Source organism: Pholcus phalangioides, unplaced genomic scaffold (genome assembly GCF_987345545.1).
Source record: "Pholcus phalangioides strain wild (caught in Gottingen) unplaced genomic scaffold, Ppha-v1.0 ptg000014l_1, whole genome shotgun sequence".
Lineage (NCBI taxonomy): Eukaryota > Metazoa > Arthropoda > Arachnida > Araneae > Pholcidae > Pholcus > Pholcus phalangioides.
In genome coordinates, this window is record NW_028301607.1 from 6,635,567 (window position 1) to 6,661,789 (window position 26,223).

General features: G+C 33.8%; 1 protein-coding gene across 2 annotated transcripts in view; it reads right to left on the reverse strand.

Annotated features, from left to right (window-relative positions):
- Positions 1-25,837, reverse strand: part of LOC149078048 (kinesin-like protein KIF11) — a 39,202-nt gene extending 13,365 nt beyond the window's left edge. For both annotated transcript variants that reach the window (XM_089241615.1, XM_089241616.1), the window contains exons 1-16: positions 25,512-25,837; positions 22,493-22,637; positions 20,362-20,435; positions 19,578-19,653; positions 17,908-18,090; positions 16,593-16,808; positions 14,171-14,237; positions 12,129-12,207; positions 10,405-10,597; positions 7,387-7,475; positions 5,842-5,929; positions 5,508-5,642; positions 4,437-4,532; positions 4,021-4,228; positions 1,290-1,462; positions 1,052-1,180 (exon numbers count right to left, since the gene is read on the reverse strand). In XM_089241615.1, the coding sequence (XP_089097741.1) occupies positions 1,052-1,180; positions 1,290-1,462; positions 4,021-4,228; positions 4,437-4,532; positions 5,508-5,642; positions 5,842-5,929; positions 7,387-7,475; positions 10,405-10,597; positions 12,129-12,207; positions 14,171-14,237; positions 16,593-16,808; positions 17,908-18,090; positions 19,578-19,653; positions 20,362-20,435; positions 22,493-22,637; positions 25,512-25,582 (2,022 nt within the window). In that variant the 5' untranslated portion in view covers positions 25,583-25,837. The remainder of the gene's footprint in view (positions 1-1,051; positions 1,181-1,289; positions 1,463-4,020; positions 4,229-4,436; positions 4,533-5,507; positions 5,643-5,841; positions 5,930-7,386; positions 7,476-10,404; positions 10,598-12,128; positions 12,208-14,170; positions 14,238-16,592; positions 16,809-17,907; positions 18,091-19,577; positions 19,654-20,361; positions 20,436-22,492; positions 22,638-25,511) is intronic.
- Between the last annotated feature and the right edge of the window lie 386 nt (positions 25,838-26,223).

Consider the following 26,223-nt stretch of genomic DNA (forward strand, 5'->3'; position numbering starts at 1 on the left):
TCAGTCAAAAATTCAGGAGATGCAAGAATTTTTCAGAAGCCTCCTGAAAAACACAGATTTGGCATTTATGTGATTGCAATGCAGTGTGTGTTCCATTAAGCAGATGGGGCATGGTTATTTCTTAGCTAACAGCTTTTGGTTGAATGAAGGCACAATTTTCACTTTGTTCATTGCTGGAATCGAGATACATTCAATTCTCTGTCAATTCTTCCTTCTCGTTGGAGCAGTTCTAGTTTTGCGATGGCTTTCCTGGGTATTGCAGGATTATAATTATTGATTCGTGAATAACACTTCGGCATACTTGAGAACACTTTTTTTGTTTAGGTCATAGTTTCCTAAACTTTCTGATCCATCGCCCCCTTCTTCTTCTTCAAAAAAAAATGTTTCTTCTCATCGCCCTCCAATTCAACCATTGGATCATTTTATTAAACCCAAAGCTTCTATCGCCCCCCCCCCCAAGAGGAGTGATATTGCTCACTTTGGGAAACACTGGTTTAGGTGAAGGCTTATTCTGTTGTGACCAGTTAGCCCAGTCCAGATTTTCTTTCATATCATAATATCCAGATATTTTTACTGCACCTATTGCAGTATAAAAAAAATTGTAGGAGGTGTCAAACCAGCTGTAGTTAAATTTATATTGACTCATGACCAAACAAAATCAATGACATGTTCAGTGACATTGAAACTTAACCGAGAAACAATGATTTCTCTCCTCATATTTTTAAGAATGCCACAGAAACAACAATTGTTGCATCCACAATACAAATTCAGAAAATCTACAGGGCCTGAACTCGACCTGTAGCAGCAGCACCAATTGTACTATGGAGTACGTTGCAGATTTCAGCATACTCTGCTTTGGGGACCAGGACAAGATGAAAAAAAAATCAAATTATCATGCCTCATCTAGAGAAGCTACCTACTCAAGAAGGCATTCATTACTTCAGTGAGTGAAACATAGATCAAAAACTTTGAAAAAACTATGACGTAAGTAAAAATTAAATTGTTAACTGACGTATTACACACATAAAACGTATTTGCACAGACAACATACTTTCTTCAATAACTCCTGCTGCATATTCTGGACAAGACTCTCCAGGTTACTGAGACCAGTCATTAAGGAAATACTCAACCTATTGAACGTGCTTTTGAGGAAATCCTCCTGCTTCCCCAGACTTTCCGACTACATTATAATGATAACAAAATGAGGGATAAGTAAAATAATTCATTTCCATAAAAAAAGAAACATTTAACAAATTTTCTAAATATATTAAAAAAACAACAAAAAGTACCATTGTTTGCCATGCAGTGTTCACACTACCACTGAAAAAAACATCCCTTTTCTTCAAGTCTTGATTGAAAAAAGAGCTCATCTCGTCCATATGATGCGTGGAAGTATTTATGAACTCGTTCATACAAGAGAACAACTGTTCCTTCTGTTTCTCCCAGACTGACAAGGTATTTCCTAATTTCAGCAAAACAAAAGATGCGTGAATAAAAACAAACAATATTAATTCACATATATCATAAGAAGCATGATTCACATACAGACATGACCGCTGAATACCCAGAGACCATCTTGGTATGGGTTGCACTCTTTTCCAAAGGGATGGATGGTCTCATTCACATACAGAGGCACATGGCCTATACGTCACACAAGTTACAATCATGAAAGGCACATAGAAAATCCATCATTTTGTAACGAATGGAATGTCACACTTCCGGTAAAGCAATTACTAAGGATGGAATGGACCACTTCCACAATTTGACATTAAAAAAAAGCTCATGTACTCAAACAAGTCAAAAGGGACAATGTTGTTTGATTTTAATGCGATTTTTAATTTCAGTGTTTTTTCTGTAAACAATAAAATTTTTATTCCACATGAAATACAACGCGCTGAGCTATAATATTTAATTTTTATATGAATGAATTTCAAGAATGTTGAACAAGTATAAGGGGTTTCCATTGTTTTATACCAGCAAATTTAATACAAGTCTGGAAACTCATAAGTTGGGGTGTCACTGTGCAAACTTGTTGAATACGAGAAGCGGGGAAAAAACAAATGAAGCATTTAGATGTATTAATCATTACTTGTGAAATTCTCATTCATCTTCATTTAATATTAGAATAAATACAAGACAAAAAAGCAGTGTAGGTCAGAAACACAGCTGAATGCAAATATATACTTATTCATCTCTTATTCAAGAGATTTGCAATACACAATGGCAAATGGTAAACTGGCTAAAAAAGTTCATTCTCTCCTACCTCACAGGACAGAGTATATATGTTGTAACGTATATCTATAAACCTGTTCTCTCCCTCTTTCCTATGTCCCTTACTCCTCTCATCCTCTACTCTGTGCTGGAGGGGAAAAATAGAAAATAGGGCTGGGAATCGATAAATAAAATTTTAATTGAATATTTTTCTTAACTGTATAATATTAATTGATGTTATAAAAATGTAATTTATTCATCTCACGCACCTGTTTGCTAGATGTGAACAATTATAGGAGTAGATTAAGAAATTAAGGCTGTCACTTGAAGCAATTTAATACTTGTATGTATAACATATTTTGTTAAAATCTAGAATTTCTTCATTTGGATCTTGTAGGTTCATTTTTTTAAATTGATTATTTTAAATCTGTCAGACAGTTGGTGATTTCCAATCGGCCAGTCACTGATTTCAAAACTACTTTTAGTCATACTTAAAATGGTGGTTGTGAGAAGATCAACTGATACTTCCAAGAATACAAGGCAACTACTGCTCATAGTAAAGACAATAAATTTTTGTCCTGCCTTTTGAAACTTCCATGAAATTCAATTTGAAACTGAAATGATCACAATTTTTCATTGAATGGACTTGTATTTCCCAATGCTGAAAAATTTAATCAAAATATTGATTCAAATGTTTTTAAATATGACCACTTATCAAAAATTTTATATATTGGTACAATAATTTAACACATTTAATTGGTTTCGCTACATAAATTAAGTCAAATTATTTTTTTACTCAAATTCTAGTTCGAGTAGATTAATTCAACTGTAATTTTCAACTGTTATCAACAATTGATCGATTAACTGATCCGATTAATTGCACCAGCCTAATAAAAAGAAAAAGATACATCTGATGTGATTCAGTATTAAAACTTGTGTTTTGAAAAAATGAGTGTGTCCCTCATAATGTACAAAGTCAATGTATAGTAGTAATTAACAAGGAGAAACGAGTCTGAAATCATCTCAGATATTGACAACATCTGTTGATAGAAATGAGAGTATCCACTCTATACAGGGTGTCCCAAATTGTTTCTACAGTAAATATCTCTGTAATCATTGACTTAAATAATTTTGTCCAAGAGGGATGAGAGGTATTTGACACAGTGGGTGATGAAAAAAAAAAAAGAGATAAAATAAAAACTAATAAGTTTATTTCATTCCATTTGTGTACAAACCCTGAAAATGAGATTTTTTTAGCCAACAAAAACTTCCCAAGATATATAAGTTGCCAAAATATAGTAATTTTTCAATCTTTAATCTCTCTCTGAATATTGCATTAAAAAATATTATAGTTTCTTGTAAATAACTTTTCTGAAAAGGTTCTTTATTTCACTAATGAACTTTGTGTGCTGAATCTTTCAATGAGATTTAGCACACAGGAACTACATGAAAAGTGAATTTTTCTATGTTTTCATAAATACAACTCTGCCGGAAATTTATGGAACTTTAAGTACATAACTGCACGTCATTTGAAAGAATTTTGTAATTAAAAGTATGTTTCTGAAGTCATCGGTTGCGGAGCTATTCACCGCGTAAACAATTTACAATTTGGGACAGCTTGTACAGAGGTGAACAACTCATTCCCATTAGCCCTTGCAAATTAAGAATAACACTTGAAGTAAAATGAATTCCCAGAAGCTGTTTCAGTTGCAGATAGAACTGGAAAAAGATTAAGTTAGCATTAGCATTACATAGTTTTGAGGCAGACATAAGAATTCCCCAAAGATGACACAAATGCTTCCAACTCACCAACATCATCTTGTAGAACTCTATACGAGTTCATCTGATTTTTACCCAAGTTTGATATGATGTCGTTCATGGTCAGAAGGTTTTTCTGGAAACTGCTTCGAAACATCTGAGAACGCTCCTCGTTTGTCTTTTCAACATTTTTTTTCCTGTCAATCTTTGCGTGAAGAGCAGTGACATGTGATGTGCTTTCATCCGCAACCTCGATCAACTGAAAGTACATGTTATTTTGAATAACATTTTAGGTCGCTATTATTTTCAATGCTTTATGCTTATGAAGAAAAACTTCCAGATGAATTTATCCCGTAATTATCATATCAATACATTTCAATTCATGCCATGAATTTTTAAAATGAACTATCACATAACTTTTGTGACTATATGCTTTAGTAAACAAGAGACATAAAAACTGAACGAACCTGTTGAGCTTGATGAGTCAATTTTTTTTCTGTTTTACTTTGAATTTCTACAATATACCTATTCTCGTCTCTTTCCAAGGCTGTGTCTGCAAGGACCTAGAGCAATCACAATAACAATCAATGTTTTCACAAGAATTTCATTGTGAAATAGCACTTTAGACGCGAACATATTATTCTCAGATTCATCTTTTGCCTACAAAATACAAACTTAACAAGGATCCGATTCCTCAATCATTTAATGAGCAGGAGAAAATAATGAGTCAAGAACATGGTCAACGAGGCTGTTTCTCACCAGAATTATTCATTATCTTCTTGCTGCTTTATATAAAATTCATAGGGGAGAAAAAAGGATTTAGGTGGATAAAGGGGATAAAACAGTTAAATGGATATATTTTTGCATGACCAGCCTGTTCCCATAAATAAATACAACACTGCACATGAAAAGCACGACTAGCCTCAAAATACTAATCCATCGTGTTATTTAAATACAGTAGACTCTTGATAATCCAGCCATGCACTAATCTAACCCACCCAGTAATCCAGCATTTCTAACACAAAAGAGAGATACTTTTCATCACAAAAGTTTATATTATTCAAACAGACTATTTCAACAAACTTCCAGTCATCAAGCACACCCTGATCTGATTAATGGATTAATGAGAGTTTACTGTACTCTTGATTAGTTAGATTTAAAACCTAAACAACAAATTTTTGTCATACAATGCACGATCATAATGCAGGTGGTGAGTCACTGAATGACACTGACAGGCATTTTGCTAAGACACGATGGAATCGCTCAAAGGTTTTTATTTTTTTGGATCTGGCACATGTCTTGTCAGGAAAGAAAATCCATAGTCTTTCGGCTTCCAGAGCATTCCTGTCTGCAGCAGCAGTACATAGAATACATTTTCCTGATTCATGATACCAGCTATCCCTTCTTCATTACCCAATAGAAATTAATATAAATAGAAAACCCAGTGCTTTTTGTAACTGCGTGCATAACCGATCCTCCCACATCCCCCACAACTAAAGAAACACAACTTGATATAATTTCCATACTGACGATTATACCTGCTGTGTCATCGTCAGTTCCTTTGACTTCTCAGAGAGCTCCATGGTTGTCTGGTTATACTTCTTAGATGTCAGTACAAGCTCTTGGCTCGTTTTATTCAACTTGTCTTTAGTTTCGGTGAACAGCTCCTCAATCTTAAATAAAAAAGGAACAAAAAAAAAAAAAAAAAAAAGACGAGAGGGAAAAAAATAAGTAAATCAAACATGGATACAAAAAAAAAGTAACCTCTAATACAACTTTTTTTTTTCCCTCAATAACACACACACACACACACACACACACACACACACACACAGTTTAGTTTCTATTTAATAATATCAGAGTTCACCCCACCTTTTCCATTTGTGAAGTCATGCCTTCAATCTTATTCACAAGCTCTGTAATCTCGTTGGCTTTGTCAGCTATTTCTTGCTGCATCAAACTACAAAAAATAGTCACTGTTTTAGTTATAAGAAATGCAACAACACACAAGAATATGATTACAGAGCTGCCAACCCCTTCAGAAAATAAAAATCCTGTAACTTTCTTACAAATTGGACAAAAATATATTTTCTCACAATTAAATTTTTTTTATGGGCACACTAAGAAGTAAGAACCAACACAAGTAGGTGACCATATGGCCCCACATTTTAGGGGACGTTTCCGTATATTTTGTTATTATTTTCTGTCTGGCTATTTTGAAGAAATGTCCAGTGCTTTTAACAATTATTCCTTGAATTTGTGATATTTACTGGACATATTCATAATGTTAAATGATGAATATGTCCAGATGAACATGCCATTTCATGAAATCATTATAATTCACAAGTTCTTAATAATCCCCACCCCCAGTGGTAATTTTTATATAATTATAAGGGTCACAACAGGCAAAACGAGATGCCCATAAAAAATATGCATGTCAAACATAATAAAAACACAGCAATGAAGAATAGGAGCAATTGCTATGAGAAAAACATAATAAAAACACAGCAATGAAGAATGGGAGTAATTGCTATGAGAAAAACACATTAAACTTTAGCAATAAACTGGGATTTTTGCCCACAATTGGTGATACCATTTTATTTTCTGATATATATATATATATATATATCACTCCTGATTTTCCATAATTTTTTAATATTAAAATATGGAAGAAAATATGGCAACTGACTCATCTAACAGATGTCCTACGGTCAAACACATATAGAAAAATGTTTTCAACATCAATGAATCACCACGTTCGGTTACACTCATAGATTTTGTATAGTGTACCATCATTAAAAACTGAGTAGAAGTGATGTTGGAAAACATTTTTCATGCAAGGGGTGGATTGCTTTCTTAAAGAACAAAAAAGTGGCAGTGGAAAACCACAAACTCAATGTTTCTTTTCTTCATCTTTTAATTTTTTGATAATAGCAATAATCAAAAACGGGCAATAAAATAATCATAATCCGAAAGCCCTGTAAAAATTGTGAAATCTAGCATTTTAGGGCTACATCCAGAAAGGTGGCAGCTCTATAAATATACAATAAAATTTTGGTCGATTTCAGCAAAGATTCTATAATGAGATGGTTATTTGTATTGGACGGAAAAGCTCTTATCAGTGTTCCAGATCATAAGTTGTAAAACTGTTTCAAGCAGTTGGCACAACATAGGGACAAGCATATCGATGCAGAAGAATAAATACATTGTTAAAATATAATGTTCAGGATTGGAATGAAATAGGTTTGATTTCATAATTAAATTCATTTTTTTAAGAAAAATAATTTATTATTTTTTAATACCTCAAGGGTGCATACATTCATTTTCATCATACAGAAATAAATAGGTTAATAAGCATCTCACAGAATCAAAAGCCTGTTTCTAACAAAACGATGGATAGAATAAAATATAAATTACTTATAATTGTCCAAGTCTATGTAGAATCCATTTTTATCACGCAATGCAACCAAATCTTTGCGCAATCTCTCGATCTCCTCAGTATATTCCTAGTAAAAAAAAAATGAAGTGATTATAATGAAAAAATATATATTGCGACGAATTTGCCAAACTTTGCATCAGTCTTAATGTCTTCTCCTTTTATATAGAAATCTTTTACTATACCCCTTCTTTTACTGTCTGTTTTTCCCACTTAATTTCTGGGACAAATGTCTATTGAAATAAAAGTTGCTTAGAAACCTTCAATTTTTATTAGTTTTATAAGCAGGGCTCGGATTTTCATGGCATTTGCATTTTTCACTTTTGAAGCATTTTTAGGATATTTTTACCATTGTAAAATTTTTCCAAAATAAAAAGTAGACTGAATTTTTTTAAACAAGAAAAACACATTACTTTCATCACTCGACTTGTATCTTTCTTTATAGATGACAAAGTTTAGAATCAATTCCATGTAAGTTTAGTATTTAGTAAAAATTCCAAGAGCTGGCTACATTTAACCAAAGAATAAAGGAAAGTGAATTCAAGAAATTCCTACACTCAAGATCCTACATGGCAGTGCTTCTGAACCACCGGGGCCCTAACACTAGTCACACCGGAATGTAAGTGATTTGCATTTTAATTTTCCCCATTAATTTCTCGTTAGTTGTTCGTATGACAGGGCTTTCACTTACACAAAAGAGATTAACCAGGCCACAGGCTTCCACAGGTTGAGAACCACTGCTATATGGGATTTTGAGAGAGAGAATTTTCATTATACAGTATTAAAAGGAAATACGGTATAGTACTTGCATGTGTTATTACGGGGAAAATTTAGATACCTGCAAATTCACGTTGAATGATTCTGATCCATAAGAATGTTGCATGTACCAGGATTTCATAAGCTTTGTTTTCATTGGTAATATAAAAGAACTCATGACGTACATAAGATCAATCTTCAGCATCTTGGTTTCCACCATTCAGTCTTGCAGAAAAGTTAGAAGCTTACTGAGATGCTATCGATAGAGTCAGTGTGCTAAAAGTGGGATAGGCCAATTTGCTATGATGAAAATTAAAAAATGGGGGGAAAAAAGCAAACTCATCACCCGCAAAATTTTTTTTTGATGTCTTTACGAGAATGCTTAAAAATTTTGAGATTGAGGAGAAATTAACACCATGGATCAGATCCACCCTCTCCAAATATCCCCAACAATATCTGTTGTTGAGAGAAGTTCACCTTGTCTTTTTAGCAATTTATATTTTTATGTAGATTTCCTCACCACTCATAAATTATAAGTTGTTTATTTGAAAAATTCCATTGGCGATTTTTGATGAAACCTAATGTTGAGAATGAATATGTGTGATTTTTAATAGATACTATAAGAGTTTTATTTTTCTTTCACCTTCAGTCAATATAATGACTGGTGATGTTTTTGAAGAAATTTGTTATTTTAATAGCATTTTATCATTTTTGGGGAATTTTTTCTTATAGTTTTCAATGCCAATTTTCGAATTTTTAAGGCATTTTCCAGGCCTTGGTTATGAGCTTATGAGGGCTCCCACACAAACTGTCCGATTTAAGTGATAAAATAGACAAAACAGGAATTCAATTCACTCTATTGTTTTATTTTACTGACCACACTTAAAATTAACACTGCACTCTAATGGAAAGTGCCTTCTGAGATTGTTGTAAATAAATAAAAAGTAAAAGAGGTTGGAGGTCATTTTAGTGCTCCTACTTTACCGAAACTGTTTCAAGAACAGTGTGTACATCTCCAGCATTTCAAAGAAACCTTCCACATAGGTGAAGATTCCCACACTTGAAAAATCTGTAGTTCGTCACGTGACAAACTATTTCGTTGTTGAAGAAGACGTGACATACAAATAAGAAGGAAACATTAATGATTGCATAATTTTGCCATATACCCAGTTTTTGCGAGACATTTGTTTTTTCCTGTAGTTTTGGTCATTTTAACTTTTTAAAATAAAAATGTCCCACATTAACAACAAAGCCTCTTGAATTTTTATTCTTCACTGAAACAAGTTATTACTATATGTTTTGATAATTTTATTATAAATATGGATATTTTCCTCACATATTAGTGATTTAAAATTTTTTTTTCTCATAGAACTCATTTTAATCCACTGTTATTTGCAGTAGTGCTTGATTTCTCGTCATTAGCAATTTTTCAATGAATTTAGCAATAATTGGAAATTTTGTTACTTTTGGCATCGTCTGGTGACAATTGCAGATTTCCCATACTTGGAATTCCAATTTCCTTATTTCTCTCGAGGAAATATGATCAACCTAGGACTGCAAGAACTGAGAGATTTTTCATTTATGCGAAGCTGAAATTCAGAATTTTTCTACAAAGATACGAAAAATTAGAAGAATCTGGTTTCCGACCAGAAAGGCTAAAAATATTGGAAGGCTACCTGGTAAATCTGAAGAATTGACACCTATGCCTTCACTATATTTTCCTTGGGTATTTTGCCTGTTGTGGCCTTGTATTTGCATATCAGATCCCAGAATTGGGAAAAAGAAATGCACCAAACCTTATCGAAAATTTTTTTATGCGTGATATTATCTTATTTAAATGTTTTACTACTGAAAGTACTTAAAAGTACCAGGTTAGATAATTTGTTATGTACCATCTGATTGTTTAAATAAAATATTTTTTGGCTTTAATTAGAACTAAAATGACCTACCAAATAATTTAAACACTGATTATCTCATTATAATTTTTATTTCTATTTGATATCATTATCTTGCTATACTTTTCATTTGGTAGTCAAAGGATTAAGAATTTGTTATAAGAGACGTGTTTCACATTATTTTCAAACTCACAACGGAAAATTTTAGGTTCACAATACTTTTGCATAGCCGATTTCATAACAAGCAAGATCAACTGTATTTAAATAACATGGAAAAAAAAATATTAGCCAATGCAACCAGCGAGAATAGGCATAAAAAAAAAAAGTCAAAGGCAAATATAAACACACCTTTATGAGAGCTTTCTTCGTCATTTTCTGGTTAACTTCTGGTTTGATTGTTATGTTCTTTGCTCTCTGAGCATAGTCAAGGGTACTGATAGTTTCTTCAATGTTACACAATGCAGGAGAAACTGTTGCAATAATTGATGTCTTTGTATGTCCCCCAAGAGAGTCTTGCAATAATCTTGTAAGTTTGCTTTCTCTGTATTAAAAATAATAATAAATAAATCAAAATATAAAATGAGTAAAGAGGATAATAAAACAAATACAAACTATAGAAAATAACAATAAATGCAGATGACCTTCTATTTTCCTCTGATACAGGGTGTTCTGTTAATGGACCAACAAACTCAGAGGGTTGTTAGCAGGCATCAAGAGGAACGAAAATTGCAATGGAACATGGTGTTGCCAACCATGCTGAGAGGGTGAAAACTCGAAAAACGCACGCAAACTCTGAGTCCAGAACAGATGAAAGGTGGATGTCAGTTGAACGTTGAATGTGTTCGCTTACTATATCTGACGTAAGCAGTGTCGCGATAATCGTGTGCTGGGATAGAATCACGCGTTGCGGATGCCGAAACGGACATCAAAAGCATACCTGGTATCTCTGAGTCCAGGAATCATTTTAATGCCGTTGTAAACTGAGCAATGACATCAGCAGCTGCCACTTCCAACAACTCTTGCAATAATTAATCAAATAAATTTTGTTGTTATTATTGTACTTTTTGTTGTTCCAGTGTGACGTCGAAACCATTTGTGATGTGTTTTTTGTGATTTTTACCCTCAACATGGTTTGCAACACCATGTTCCATTGCAATTTTTGTTCCTTTTAATGTCTACTAACAACCCTCTGTGTTTGACAGTCCACTAACAGAACACCCTATATATATACAGGTATTACTCACACACAGTAGTATTACATACACCGAAGTGCCAAAAGTCATGGGATACCTCTTAATATTGCTGCACTTCACCGGGTAAAAGGAGATCCCACATGATATTAAGAGGTATTCCATGACTTTTGGCACTTCAGCACTGAAGTCATGGGATACCTCTTAACATCGTGTAGGGCCTCCTTTTACTTGGTAAAAAGTGCAGCAACAGCAAGAGGTATCCAGTGCGTTTTGGCACTTTAGTGTACTGTATAATAAGGGAAGAATATAGAATCCGCTCCACCCTTTTCTCCTCTTGGGAACAGGTGTAATTTATGCAAATTCCCATCACTGATGTAATAATGACACCACGTTGCTTTTTAAATAAAAAGTTTTTGTTAACAATTAAAAGTTTTGTTAACACAGATACCAGTTTAAGATTCACTACTTCATTTATACACTGATCAAATTTGTTGCAAAACGCCTGTACAAAAAAAGTTTATAAATAGGTTAACTGAAAAACTAGAGGCCCACAGAGGGTCACTAGTTGAAAAATATAGTCTTTGTGGAAAAGATTTATAGGCCCTGATTAACATCAGTTATTGTATTAAGCATCTGATTGCTTCAGGTACAAAGCAAAAATTGGCTTTTTAGAAAGTCACTGCGCTAGGTTACCACACTTATCACTCAGCAGAGCATAGTAGTGTGCTAAACAAGAATAATCAATTGTAATTAGCAGGCCAAATATTGTTTAAAATTCTCGAAGCATTGGGAAGAAAAATATCTCCTTGAGCAATTTATTTGACATTCACAAATGGACTCAAATCAATAAGCAAACAGAAAAAAAAATGCATACTCAACCTGTATGGTATATGTGGTGCTTTTTCCACCAATGATGTGATAACACGACCTAATGTGAGTAAACTCTGGTTTATATTACCTGAAATAAAATACATTTGAGAAATAATTTTAGTATCAATTCAAGATTATGGAAAAGACCTCAGTTGATATGAAAATAACTTGATTCACAAAAAGTTTGCATAGTAATAGCAATAGTCTTCAAAGGATTCTCATTTCTTCCTGAGGCGAGTGTAAAAAAAAATTGGTTTAATTGAGAATTCTCTCAAAGCTATATGCACCACACATGGTGACAGTGCTTTCCCACATGCATAATCATGCAATACACCATGGGGGTGGGGACAAATTACCTTTCCGTAGCACACAGAAACAAACAGCTCCAGGCAGGGAAAAAAAAAAAAAAAATCAGGGGAATGTTACCTCTATGCTCACAATATTAACTGTGTAAAAATAAATTGTAATGGTATAGTACACAGGGCTCCCACTCAAAAAATGAGAAAAAGTAGGTAAACTCAGGAATTAAAAGTAGGATGGGGGAGGGTAATCCCCTTAGACAACATAATCATAGCATAATGGAAAAAATTCCCTAAAAAATTTTTTTCGCAAAAAAAAAAAAAAATAAAATAAATAAATAAAAAAAAAAAATTTTTTTTGAATTTTTTTTTTTTTTTTTCATAGCACTATTTCAGTTTCCTATAAGATTGACTCAAGCCAAAGCAAAATGGTAAATGACTTGGCTACAAATCCAATTTTTGGCCAAAACAGTGTACCAGCAACCACAGATAATTCTTTGCTGTCTCTCCTCATATATATTACATTCTTTTTTTGGAGTCTTCCTAAGTGCAGAGCTTGTCAACTCTCTTCGACAAGGCACAGCAAATTTTGAAGATGTACGTTTTTTAAGAATGACACTCCTTCGAGACCACTTTCACAAGCACATTGCAAAATGTGTAGATTACAAGATCCGATGTAAATAAGGCAAGGTGAACCTGTTTTACTGCGTTGTCCATCATTTTTTAAAGGGATTTGTTCACATTTTGCTGTTCAATGCCATTGTAATCATTTTTGACACATGAAGCACTTCCATTTCTAGCTCTTAGCTGAGCATTGTAAATATTGTTTATGCCTCTTCATGCCTTAAAAATACAGAAGACAACTGAATGTTATTGGGAATCACCAAACCTAGAATAGGCCTATGTATCCAACTGCTTTGAAATGCAAACTGTTGTTTCACCTATTTGCACAGTAAATTTTGAATGATGAAAGTTACTGTCCAAGACCACTAAGTAATAAATACAAAATTATTTTTCCCATCCAGACAGAAGTTTTTAATGACTACTATACTTGTTGAACCCTCAAACTAAGCAAATGAAAAATTAATCAATCAAATGGTCCACATACACCCCCACCCCACCCAAATTACCTTAAAAATGATATAATTTCTGCTTTGGCAGAATCATTAATTTCATTCTCCAACATTTGTAATATTTGGCAATATATCAATGATTTCCTGATCAATTAAAATCAATTACACAAATTTTGTCGATAGGATTTGGTAAAAAAGTAGGAAAAGTAGGACAAGTGGGAGCCCTGAGTACATTATATTCTAAGCAATACAAAAATAACAAAAACTGTGATACAAGTAATTTCAAGCTATCCATCCCCCCCAGATTTGTGTGTGGCATACTGCCTCACATAGAAAGAGGAAGCACATTTACATAGGTTAAAAAAATTACAGGGATATATATCACATATATATATATATCACATATTTCCAAAGGACCAGCCTGATCCATCCACGGACTTGTGGATGGATAGTTACCATGTTAGTGTTAGTAGACATCTGTCTGAATCGTGATTCGAACCCAGACCTGCACAGTTGGAGGCTAGCTCCCTAACCACTCGACTGCCTAGGCAGCTTCCGTGGTACATATGCATGCTCAGTATTGAAATTTCTTGTTTATAACTGAATTTCAAAATTAATTTTGCTAACACCCAATGGGATCTGTGTACCACCTTTTGAAAAACCTTTATTATGGACTTACCAGCCTCTCTTGCAGTTTTTTGCGATGCACCAGATCGTCCAATATTTTCACTGCCAGCCAAGTCCACCTAAAAAAAAAAAAGTTATGAAGAATTGAAAAAAAATCACCTGAAAAATTCAAAAATATATTTTGACTAACAGGATGGCAAACTCTTGAATTTTCACATTATGTATGTAGCATATTGAAGGTCTGCCTGCTCTATGCAGGAAAGCTTTTTTCAAACGGGAGAAATTCTACGATGGCGACTTTCCTTCGGGAGACTGGGGAAAGATCTCGAAGAAAAACATTAGATTTTTGTTAAAACCAACAGGACATCAACTCCTAACATTTTTTTCTTCCCCCCCCCAAAATCGTATGAAAATTGAAACCCTTTTCCCTTGATTCAAAAATTTTGTGTTGTCCTCAGACTGAGTGCAGCAGTCAGGTGAGGAAGTACAACTTGTGGCCAAGAATGAGAAGAGTCAGACACCAGGTATGTGCAGTAGTCAGACGAGGGAGCACAACTAGATGCCAAGACGATGATCTTCAATAAATGATCAATTATTATGGCTGTGACCATAGATGACCTACGACTACTGACGATGACAACCAAACTGATACGTCTAAGGTGGATGACGATATGAAAACACAGATAACTAATTAGCTGATGCTAATTTCACAATTTTACATAAGATTCTTGTATGATGAATGGCTATATGCCATCACCTTATATTAATATTGATCGCCCGTTGCCATAGTGTTTATGGCCAATTGGCCGGATGTCATATGATTTCAGACTGATGAGTGTGGATGTTTCATGACGATTATATCATTTTTTCTACCTTCATGCATCTATATTCCTTTGTTCATTAATAAAATTTCCAGATACACCCATCTTTCGGGAATGTTTCGATATCTCTCTGAGATGTGAAGCAGGTTGAGTCTTATTATTCAATATCCTCAGACTCCATTCTTGTAATCTTACACAGCAGCACATTCAAGTGCCATTACTAATATCTTTTATTTGCCACAGTGACCTGGTACCTGGGATTTGTCTAGCCATTTTTAGGGATGTGTAGTTCATGAACGAACTAGTTTGGGAAAAAGAACTGTATGTAGCTGTCTTCGTTTTAGTGAACTATCGTTCTTTAGTTCTTTACCCCCCTACACTACTTATTGGAATGCGCACGAATGATCCTTCCCTCAGTCCACGCATTGTCACTCCAAGCTAAACGTTCGAACTATAGAAACCTTTCCCTTTCAGTTCACTAGTTCATTCAGTTCAGACTAGTTCTTATCATTCTTCAAACTACGTCGGAAGAAACAAAGTCGTTCCTTGTCATTTACGTTCTCGAGCCGTACACTATTACTGAGGAAGGGTTATTTTAGTTTTAATTAGGTTTTGTCTTAAGTACTCATAAGAAAGTAATATTTTTTTCCTAAAAATTTGTAGGCTGGTAACAAATCAATGATTATTTTAGATTTGAGAATCCGAATTTTTAAAAAATAATGTATTTTGCCATTTCTTTTTTTATATATCTTGAACAGATCCAGAATTTTGTTATATAAGGGATCGTTCAAATATTATGTCAGCAAATTCGTAGCCATTTTTTAACTCTCCCCCTCCCATCAGCAAAACTCTGACCCCCCCCCCTTCAGAAACATTTTGTCAGCTCTGCCCCCACCTCCTAACGCATATTAGCGGGATCAGTAACATTCGCGGGTGGGGCAGAAAAGTGCAAAGCGATTCTACAATATTTTAGAAAAAGCTCAAATGCTTTCACTAAAAACAAAAGAAATGGCCAGAGTTAAAATTAAGTAATACCAGCACGACGGAACTCCACTTATGAAATGTTTATGATTTAGTAATAACGACCCAATAATAAGCAGCCCTTAGCCAATCCTTAAAAATATTCTACCTGCCGTAAAAAAAATCTGTTCTTAGAAATAGAAAGGGGCTCCTTTCCTCCACTGGGTTTTTTCCCAAAGAGTGAAGACCATGCGATTTTCGTTGGCAATTAAATTTTGCTTTATGATCTATCAATTTTCCGGGTTTTTATAGGTGCTCTCATTTACTGGTAGCTTCACATTCAAAATGAACTATGTAGTTCACTGAACAAGTTCAATAAAAAGATCTATCTCAAAACGAATGGTTCCATAAAAAGAACAACTTTGCCCATCTCTACCTGTTTTAACAGGGCAACACAAATCAACGGAATGCATTTTCAATGAGTCATTCTTCCTTTTTATCTGATACATAGCTTCTTCAAAGGCACAAAAAATGTTCGAGTTGCTAGTAAAATTTAAAAATAATGTGTTATCGAAAAATGCTAAAAAACCTTTTTTAAATTACATCAGAAAACAAAATTCTCTGCTTTCTACCAATAATAAAATTTATGCTTGAGGGATGTTAAAAAATACAACTATTCAGCTATATACATACCAGATTCAATTTGCCAGTCTTTAATAATTCCTCCCCATCTATGGTATTTTCCTTGATGTGAACTGTAACGGAAAACACTGTGTGGCTTCTACTCGATGTGGCATTAAGTAATGTGGCCGCTTTCTGTCTCCTTGCAGTTCCCTTCTCTAGTATGGAATAAACTTCGTCTTTTGAATTCACTTTTATTTCTTCTAGTCCCTGAATCACAACTGAACCCTGAAAAAAGAAAAAAATGAGGCATTAAAATTTTAGTTCACAAAAAAAATGCATGAAAGTGGATAAATGATTATTTATCGTAAAAAATAAAAAACCTACTTAAAGATGTGAGGTGAGAATATTCTCCTGGTTGTAAAAATTGGAGAATAATCGAGGATATTCATTTTTATTTTAAATAATTTAATTTTTTTTTTACAAATTTTGTTTATATTGTGAAATATAAATCAGTTTTAATTACATGAAACATTTACAACAAAGCAATTTTCGGTATAATCACTCCCCAATGACAACTTTTGGTTCGAGAATATTCTCAGAATATTCTCCAGGTCATGATGAGAGGTTTTAAAAGTTCGGTTATGAAGATTTTAGAAACCATTAAGTTAAAACATTAAAAAATTATTTTAAAATTAGATAAATTTTCAGAAGTAAGTTCACATCAAATCAAAGTTGATTGATAAAGGAAGCAATTATACAATCACCTTCATTCTATGAAGATACAGAACTGTTGTTTTTTCAATGCACATACACTTAAATTCTGTATCACTAACATTTCTTTAAAAGTTGTGCAATTCAGCCCTGTTGGTTTAATTTTCTTGCTTTCGAACTTTAATATTGTGGTCTACAAACTTCAATATATCCATCTTCTTGACGGGAAGAGAGACAGGGACATTCTCCGGAATATTCTCCCAAAGGACTACTATTATAAATTACTAGAGAATATTCTTATCAAAAACAATTATTATTATTCTCAAGTTATTTATTGAAATTATTTATTATAATACATGTTATTCATATATTCTTGATAATACTCTCTGGAAAGATTTCTGTAACTGAAGAATATTTTCATTGAGGAGAATGTTCTCTGGAAGGACTATTAATAATAACTTCAGAATAATTATTGTTTTCTGTAAGAATATTCCCCAGTAATAAGGAGAATATTCTCAAGGATATTATATGTAACTATATTATAAATAAGAGGAGAATATTCTCCGAAAGATTATTCTCGAGAATTTTACATCTCTAAACCTACTAAACCCCTCATAAATTTTCCAAATTTTGTCTTAAAAAAAAAAAAAACATGCATGTGAGTAAAACAAACTTTTCGTGTGGAATCTTCAAACAGTCTGAGTTTTGACAAATCGTTAGGACTCAGCAGGTCAAACAATTCTTCATTGTAAAGTTCAAGAAATGAGACATGCACAGAAAACTCGACATTTTCTTCTTTCGTCAGCTCCTCAAACAACTGATGGAGAGAACGGGGAATAATACCAGCACTGGGATCCTAGATAATATCAAATATATATATATATATACAGCAGGTTTTAAAAGAAAATTCAAAAACAACTATTAAGCACTTCAAAATTAAATGAAACGACATGACTTGAAAATTTCAGTAGCATTCAATTGTATGTAAACAAATGGCCAAATTTAAACCAAAGCTTTATTAATGACTAGCTATAATACCCAGCGCTGGCCGGGTTTTCTGCCCGGGTTCTGATGAAAAGACACAATACGGAGCGGAGACATTAATTTTCATGCTTGAGAAGATATAAATATAAGAAGATGAAATCAATGTTATTGCATGAATATCCAACTCAAAAGTAGGTCCGGGGCTAATGACTTTCTATTTAATCTCATGGACTTTGTGTATCTCTAAGCGAACTCAATATTTAAAAAATCGAGAATTCAATACAATTTTTAAAATTATTGATGTGGCGGAAAACCCCATCAAATTTCCGCATTTCTACGGTAAAATCGGCAATTTTAACACTGATTTCTTTGGGGGATCATCCTTTGCCTGACCCTCAAAGTGATGCTGATAATGATTATAGCACCTATTCAAAAAGTCTCATTACTGGGAGGATGGAAAAAGTCGCAAACCATTATAAAGGCATAAACACGTCTGAAACGCATTGCTAGGGAACCACAGTAACCAAAGTAAACGTTCGGAAAGTGATTATTGAGGCCCAAAAACCATTGTTGCCGGACAGTTTTTTTTGCCCATTTGGGGCATTTGCCCTGGTCTGACGAAATTTTAAAGTAGCCTATCGTTCAAGTCGAGTCCCATTTGGTATATATGCAAAATTTGGCGACGATCGATCTAAAATTGTAGATTTGTATAGAGAACATACACACACACAGAAAATCAATTTTATATATATAGATTTCAATGGAGTAGAATTCATACTTAAAATTTCATGCAACAAAAAGTTTTTTTAAAATCAAATGCAGAAACACCCAAATTATTTTCACATAGGTACTGATTCCCAAGTTCAAAAAAATCTGTAGTTTGTCATATGAAAAAACGTTTCGCTGTCATAAAAGGGCGAAAACTAACAATTTTCCTGGTTGATCATGACCCATTTTCACAGAAAATTCCCATATTTTCCTGTAATTTTAGCCCATTACTCTTTTAAAATAAAAATTGTTAAATTTCTTCCAGTATTTTGAACGAAGCCACTTGAATTTTTATTCTTCACTGAAATGCCCTTTTAATGCATCAAATGCACAGTATTACTGTCGAATCTAGAAAGTATCTCACAGTTCTAAATACAGCAGTAGAAATTTTAGTGTAGCCAGAGCTTTTTTTAAATAATTTTTTATTTTTTGGAATTTCATTGTTTTTCTATGAAAAGTAGCTATTTTCTAAAAATGGTTTGCAAGACACACCAAAAAGCTCACAGGGCCACATTTGGCCCATGGGTTGAAGACCCGACTTACTTGAAAAACTATCAAGTTTTTTTGGTCAAATAACAAATGAAAACTTACTTCTTCCCATGAACAGCAAGCATCGCTACGTTCACCTTCCATTGTATATGTTTTTCCTGTGCCTGTCTGACCGTACCTACGTATTTAAGAACATAAATAACAATGGTTTGATTTTGAGAAGAGAACACAATAGAAAAAAAATCCCAAGTATCAAATAAAAACTAATTATATTCAATAAAAAATAATTTTAAACACTCATCTAGGTTTTCTAGCATAGAATCATGATGTCCTATGATCTATAGCAGGGATGCACAACCTTTACAGTCCGTGGGCCAGATATGCTGTATTTCTGCCACTCACTGGTTGGAAACTTGTATTTTTGTATAAGGGTCAAACAACATGTATGACCCTTAATTGTAAGGACATCACAGCAATTTTTACCATCCGATTTTTAAAAAAATAAAATAGCCAGTTTTTATCCAGAACTTTTTACTTGATTGAGAATTTTTATTTATTTTCCAGCAGGAAATATAGTCAGAATAGATATTTATCGTGGTATGCATTGATACTTTTCATGAGCGGAATGAAACCCATTAGCCGGACTGCAAATGGCCTGCGGGCCAGAGGTGGTGCACCTTTTGCTCTAACGTTATCATACCCAGATGACTGGTTAAAAACTTTAGCTCCTAGTTAAAACAATAAGACTAATGCAGATGCCTAGCAACATATTTAGTTCCTTACAAAATCACTTTCACCAAAATTCAAAGTCGCTGTGGCAAAGAAAATTCATACAAGTTTTTGTTTTCGAGAAAGAAAAATTGCAAAAAAACCAAGAAACACATACGCAAATACTGTGCAGTTATAGCCCATCATCACTTCACGAATAAGAGGGCCAACAACAGCTTTGTAAACAGCTATCTGAAATTCGAAAGAGAAACATGAAACAATCGTCAAAGAGCATTGCATTGATTTCTGTGTACATACATACACATACCTCTGACAATAAAACACAGTAAAACCTATCTTCAACAGAATAGCAAAGGACTGAGATTTTTTCTGTTGAACACCGATTTTCGTTTAATAGAGGTTCAATTGACAATGTGTAAAATTATGTGATGATCTCGTATGTATCAACAGCTAATTGAAATTCATAATTGAAAAACAGTACAATAAAAATAAATCAATTGAAAATAAACTAATTTAAATGTACATAAAATAAAGTAATGTACATTATTTACTCTATAATTACTAAATATTTAGGTTTTCATAGCATCGGTATGAGAAACTTCACCCCATACTGTTTTTCATCTGAAATTTTCAATGAGGTCGCCAATATCTGTTGTGTCAGGTTCAAATTGCACATTGTTGTCTTGTTTATGTATTCCTCAGCATCAGTGCCGTAACTAAGATTTTTGTGAGAAGGAGGGAGGGGCAACATGATTTTGCTGCCCGACCACTGTAAAATTTGATGATTTTCCCATGTAAAATTTCCCACCTCCTATATTTTGCTACACAAGCAACTGCTTCCCCACTTCGCCTCCCTCTAATTCCGACACTGCTCAGCACTTGTAATCACGGAAAACAGCTTGCATACAATTTTGTAGGTGTTGTAGCCTATATCATTTGGAAATCTAACCATTACATTGATTTCTCCCGTAAAAAAACCTGCTTTATCAAAAACTTTTGCCACATTTTCCAAAAGCAACTGCTTCACTACATCTGGCTTTTCAAAAACCACAGCATCAAGCATGGTAACTATTGTTACAAATCTAAGGGTGGGTGAAGTAATACACGCATTAGCAAGCAGTCATTGCATCAAAAATTTCAATAGAAGCACTAATATTTTGGTATGATCCTTCGGTCAATTGGTCGCGAAAAAGTCAAAGCGTTAGACAGGGTGTTTAATCCCGGGTTTTTTTAATGTGTATTTTCGCATTGAAATCATGATTTTTCCCCGTTAAAAACAGGTTTCCGCTTAATACAGGTTCCGTTAAAGACAGCTTTTACTGTATTTTCAAAATAATAATATTGCTCTTTTTGAATAATTAATTCTGTCAGTTTTCTAAAAAGCCCCTATCACTCAATTGTGACCTCTCAATACAGCGGAACTGGTCAGATGTCATCCACCAAAATGCCTCCCCTCCTCCATAATGAATTAGCGAAAAACCCTTTTTATATGACTCATTGTATCACGGGCAGGTTATAACCAAGGCTTGACAAGCACCTCTGGTCACGGTGCATATACATGCTGTGTTATCCTACAAATATTCTGACAGATCCAAGTGCAGTCAGTACATCAAAAGAGACTTGTGCCACGCCTAAGGAAATTTGTTTGGTGGAGACCTGCGATTAAATAGTCACAACAGGAATAGTCACACACTCGAATGAGCAGAAAAAAAGAAAGAAAAGTCAAAAACACAAGTATTTTATTTAAATTTTTTCTGAAAAACTGGAGTATTTTTATATAGATAAGGCATGAAAATTGATACAGCATAGCTGCCAACTTTTGAGAATGAGATTAGGGAGGTGTCAGCAAGGTTAACAAAATTCCATACAAAAATAAATATAAAAGGGATTTTTGCAAAATAGAGATTTTATTAATGAAAACAGTCATTATTACTCCTAAATAAAGTCACGGCAACAAAAATCGCCATCGGACTGAAAACTGGGCATATAGTCAAAGCAGGTACAAGTCATCTAAAGGCTAGTGTTGAAAGGTTGTATGCATGCTGGCTGTTTCAAATTTTGCCAAAAATGAAATATTTTTTGTTACTTGATGCAATGACCTTTTTCGGGAAAATTTTTTAGGAACAATCCCCCTCCCCCCGAAAAAAATAGAGAGTCCGGGAGATGGTGAAGAATTTCGGAAGAATCTGATACACTTGGCAGTTATGATATGTGGGAAGATCTATCTTGAAAAGTAATTTAAAAAAGAAGTCCCGAGATTTATTTTTTAATAAAATCCCTCTTCTTACTTGTTTGGTTTTAGGACCAAATACTTTATCGAATACGAAGGTTTTGTTGATCATTTTGTCATCTTTGACTTTGATTTCCTTCTTATCTGTGTTGGCATCCACAACAATCGGCGAAGCTTGTTTCTTTTCGAAACCATTGATAGGCCTAAAAAAATAATAATAAACAATAACATTTTTTTTCACCTTTTAATCACAAATAAATATCACATTCAGATTATACAATACAAAATAACAAAGTGTTTATGAAGGTAAATTTCAATTTTTACCAGAACATAATCAGGAAAGAAGAGATGAATTTCATATTTTAGGTGGGGTCTGTGTACAAAAAACCTATGTGTAAAGGAGTCATATCTGTTCAATTATACTTCAGTATAATAAATTAGTCCAGATGGGTAACTCAAAATTCCCTTTTTTTAAGATACCAGTGTTTTAAAGATTCACTTTGTATGGAACTTTATGGGAATTAACTCACATTAAATTGCAGTGGGGAGCTAAAAAGCAGAGTTGTTGGGGATATATAGAGGTGTTTTCCACCCTTAATAAGTGCATAATGCAAAAATTCAAATTTTTTGCCATTTTGATCCAGGCAGTCCATACATCTCATAGGTTGACTTACAACAAAGATGGTGGGGGACAATGGAAACACTTTCTTTCTAAAAAAGGGAATGTTATATATGTGAGATAGATGGTACCACATGCTGGAATCGAGTTGGCAAGTGTGTGTGTGCAGAGGGGACGAGGAGAATGAGTGACAACGCGGTGGATGCTATAAGGATAATGCCTGTAAAACTCTATATGTAAATATTATAGTTATGATTAAATCTCATATATATGACAAATAATTTTTGCATAACTGTTATAGCTGTTCCTAAAAATCATCTCAATATGACTCAATCATGCATAAATTTTTACAAACCAGTAGTTTTGGACCATTCACAGAACAGTGGTACCATACCACTCATGATTTGGCAAGTTTCGGCGTGGCATTCTATCGAAATACTTTAACAGCTGGGATCTAGCTGTCATACAGTGAAAACCCTATGTATATAATAATCTTTTATATCTTTAGTAATGATAATTGCTGTTAGTGGCATTAATCTACAGTCCCAATGCACTTTACATAGTGTTAATACAGGGCTTGACAGGTGCCAGGGTGACTAAGAAATAAGTATTGGTGCCTGAACTTTTCTGTGTGGTTACTAAATTTGAATCCGAGGACAATACAAAATTTATATCAGGATATCTATCAATAACGAAGATGGTAAACATGTTCTGAAGAAGTCAAAGGCAATACAAATTTCTACCTGTTTTTTTAAAGGTTTTTTTTGGACCCTAAAAAATTGATCTGGAACCTAGATCTATTTTTACAATTTGTCAAGCCCTTTGTTAACATTTTCCATCAAAAATGCCAACTCTTTTATAACGATACATTTCTCCAGTCCAATGAGTATTGTTGCACAGGTGTTTCACCGTACTCGGTAATCATATAATCAGTGTTTCCCATCTCTAGTTTAAAAATGACTCAAAATCAATAGCATTATGTAAAGACTGATATTATTTTGTTAGTACACTAGTGTACTTATTTATATTCATTTACACAACTGTTGTCAAGAATAATTGTCATGGAAGTAGTTTTTTAATCCTTAACTGGCGTTTTGAAAATTCTGTGCATAACCGTCATCTAAATTCTGTGCCATTTTAACACTAGCAAGTATTAAGGCATTTTAAAATCAGCAAAAGAAATTTTTATAAAAGCAATAGGTTTTTTACACGACTTCATTCATCTGTCAATTAATTCATTACATAATTATTCATATTTCTTTAATGATTTTCTCAAAAATCCTCTTTTATTTAGACACATTTGAAAGAAATGGAAGGATGCATGACATTTGAAAAAATTTTTTAAATTATATATTAAATTTTTTGAACACAAAATTTTCATGATTAAAAAATGAATTGATAATTAAAATATACTCTGAAAATAAAATTTACAAATGAAAATATTTACTATATTTTAAAAGCACCAAAATCAGTCTTATTCTAAGTTGGAAACACAGTACTTGCAAACAACATCATGACATGTTGATCACACAGATCTCACATACAATTCACTAACAACACTATCCTCATGCTCACCTTGGATATCCGATGTTTAACCATAATTTGAAACTGTTGAGAAAACTGGCGCCCTTCCGATATGCCATTTTGATCTGAACACTCCAACCCTCAGACAAAATAAGACTTACGCAAGTGGTGTGGCCATTTTGACTCCATGGAAACTTTCATAAATGATTTAGAGGGTAGAAAAAGTAGACCAACATCAAATTTATCATACACGTGTAAACCACCAGCTTGAAAGGTGCTGAGAATAAGATGGTCCAGATGAAGTTTTCTTAAGAGGTGGCAAGGTGAATAATGCGTTGGGGTGAAAATAACCCCATCCCGCCAGTTAAGGGTTGTCAAGAATGACGTTGGTTTAGAAAATCACCAACATTTCAGTGGTATAGCTATTCAGTCAACATTCTATAGTAATTTTAAACAATTTTCTCCGAAAAATGTATTCGGCTGCCCCAAAGCAGAATATGCCAAAATGTGTGATGTACGTCGCAGAACAATCTGGAAGAATTTTAAGAAAAGTATAGAAAAACGCTATTATGTATATGTGAATTTTTACCGCAGAACATTTTCAGTCAGCTGAGGGCTCGTTGCAGAACATCACAAAACATTCTGCTTTGGGGCTCGGCTGTACTATGGTTACATGGGAAAACATGAAAATAAAGACTCAAGACTAAGAAAAACACCTTTTTTTATAATCTTTCAATAACTATCTCCCCATGCATATACGGGATGTTAGACTTAAAAAAAAGAATTTTTTACAAGACTTAGTTATTAATAATCAATACCGGACAATAACTATTAAAACAAGGTCCACCCACATTCAATTGAAAGTGAGTGTACTCATCGCAATTGAAACATCAATCAAATTCGCAAATACAATAGAAATAATACACAACATTACCTGCATCGGGCGAATACTTGAATCCTTTGGTTCTTTTGATTGTCTTTTCCACCCTCATTTTTCTTAGACATGATGATGGTGGTGTCAACGGTTCAAAGTGGGGGAGCAACGAGGAAATTCGTATCAAATTAAAAATGTAATTCACTCGATACACGAATCAATTCATGAAATTCATAAACTAATGTTCTCTAAATATCTGATAATGAGAACTTAAAAAAAATCACGTAAATAAAAGACGAAATTCAAAATAACACAAGCAAATAAAAATCAACACCAACGACGAAACGGGCTTGATTCAAAATTCTTGATCTATCCAACTGTCCAATCAGAAGCCTTGATGAGACTTGACTTGACTCACTCTGAAAACTTTTCTCTCTCTATAGAAATCTCTTTTTTTCACAGACCATATTACCTGTATTATTTTTATATTTCAACAGTGTCCGGAAGTGAGCGATATCACCCCCTAGGAGGCGATGGAAAGGTCCGGGGGGGGGGGGGCGGTAGAAGCTATAGGCTAAGTATAGGATCCTTATGGGTTGGCTTGGAGAGAGGGAGGGTGACGAAAAATGATAAAATTTGACGATGGGGGGAGGGAAGGGCGATGGAAAATAAAAAATTTTGAAAATTGTCTTAATCATAGGCGGAATTGACTTGGAAGTCTAGGGGGGGGGCGCAAGATGATGATGATGTCGACTCATTTATACATATATAC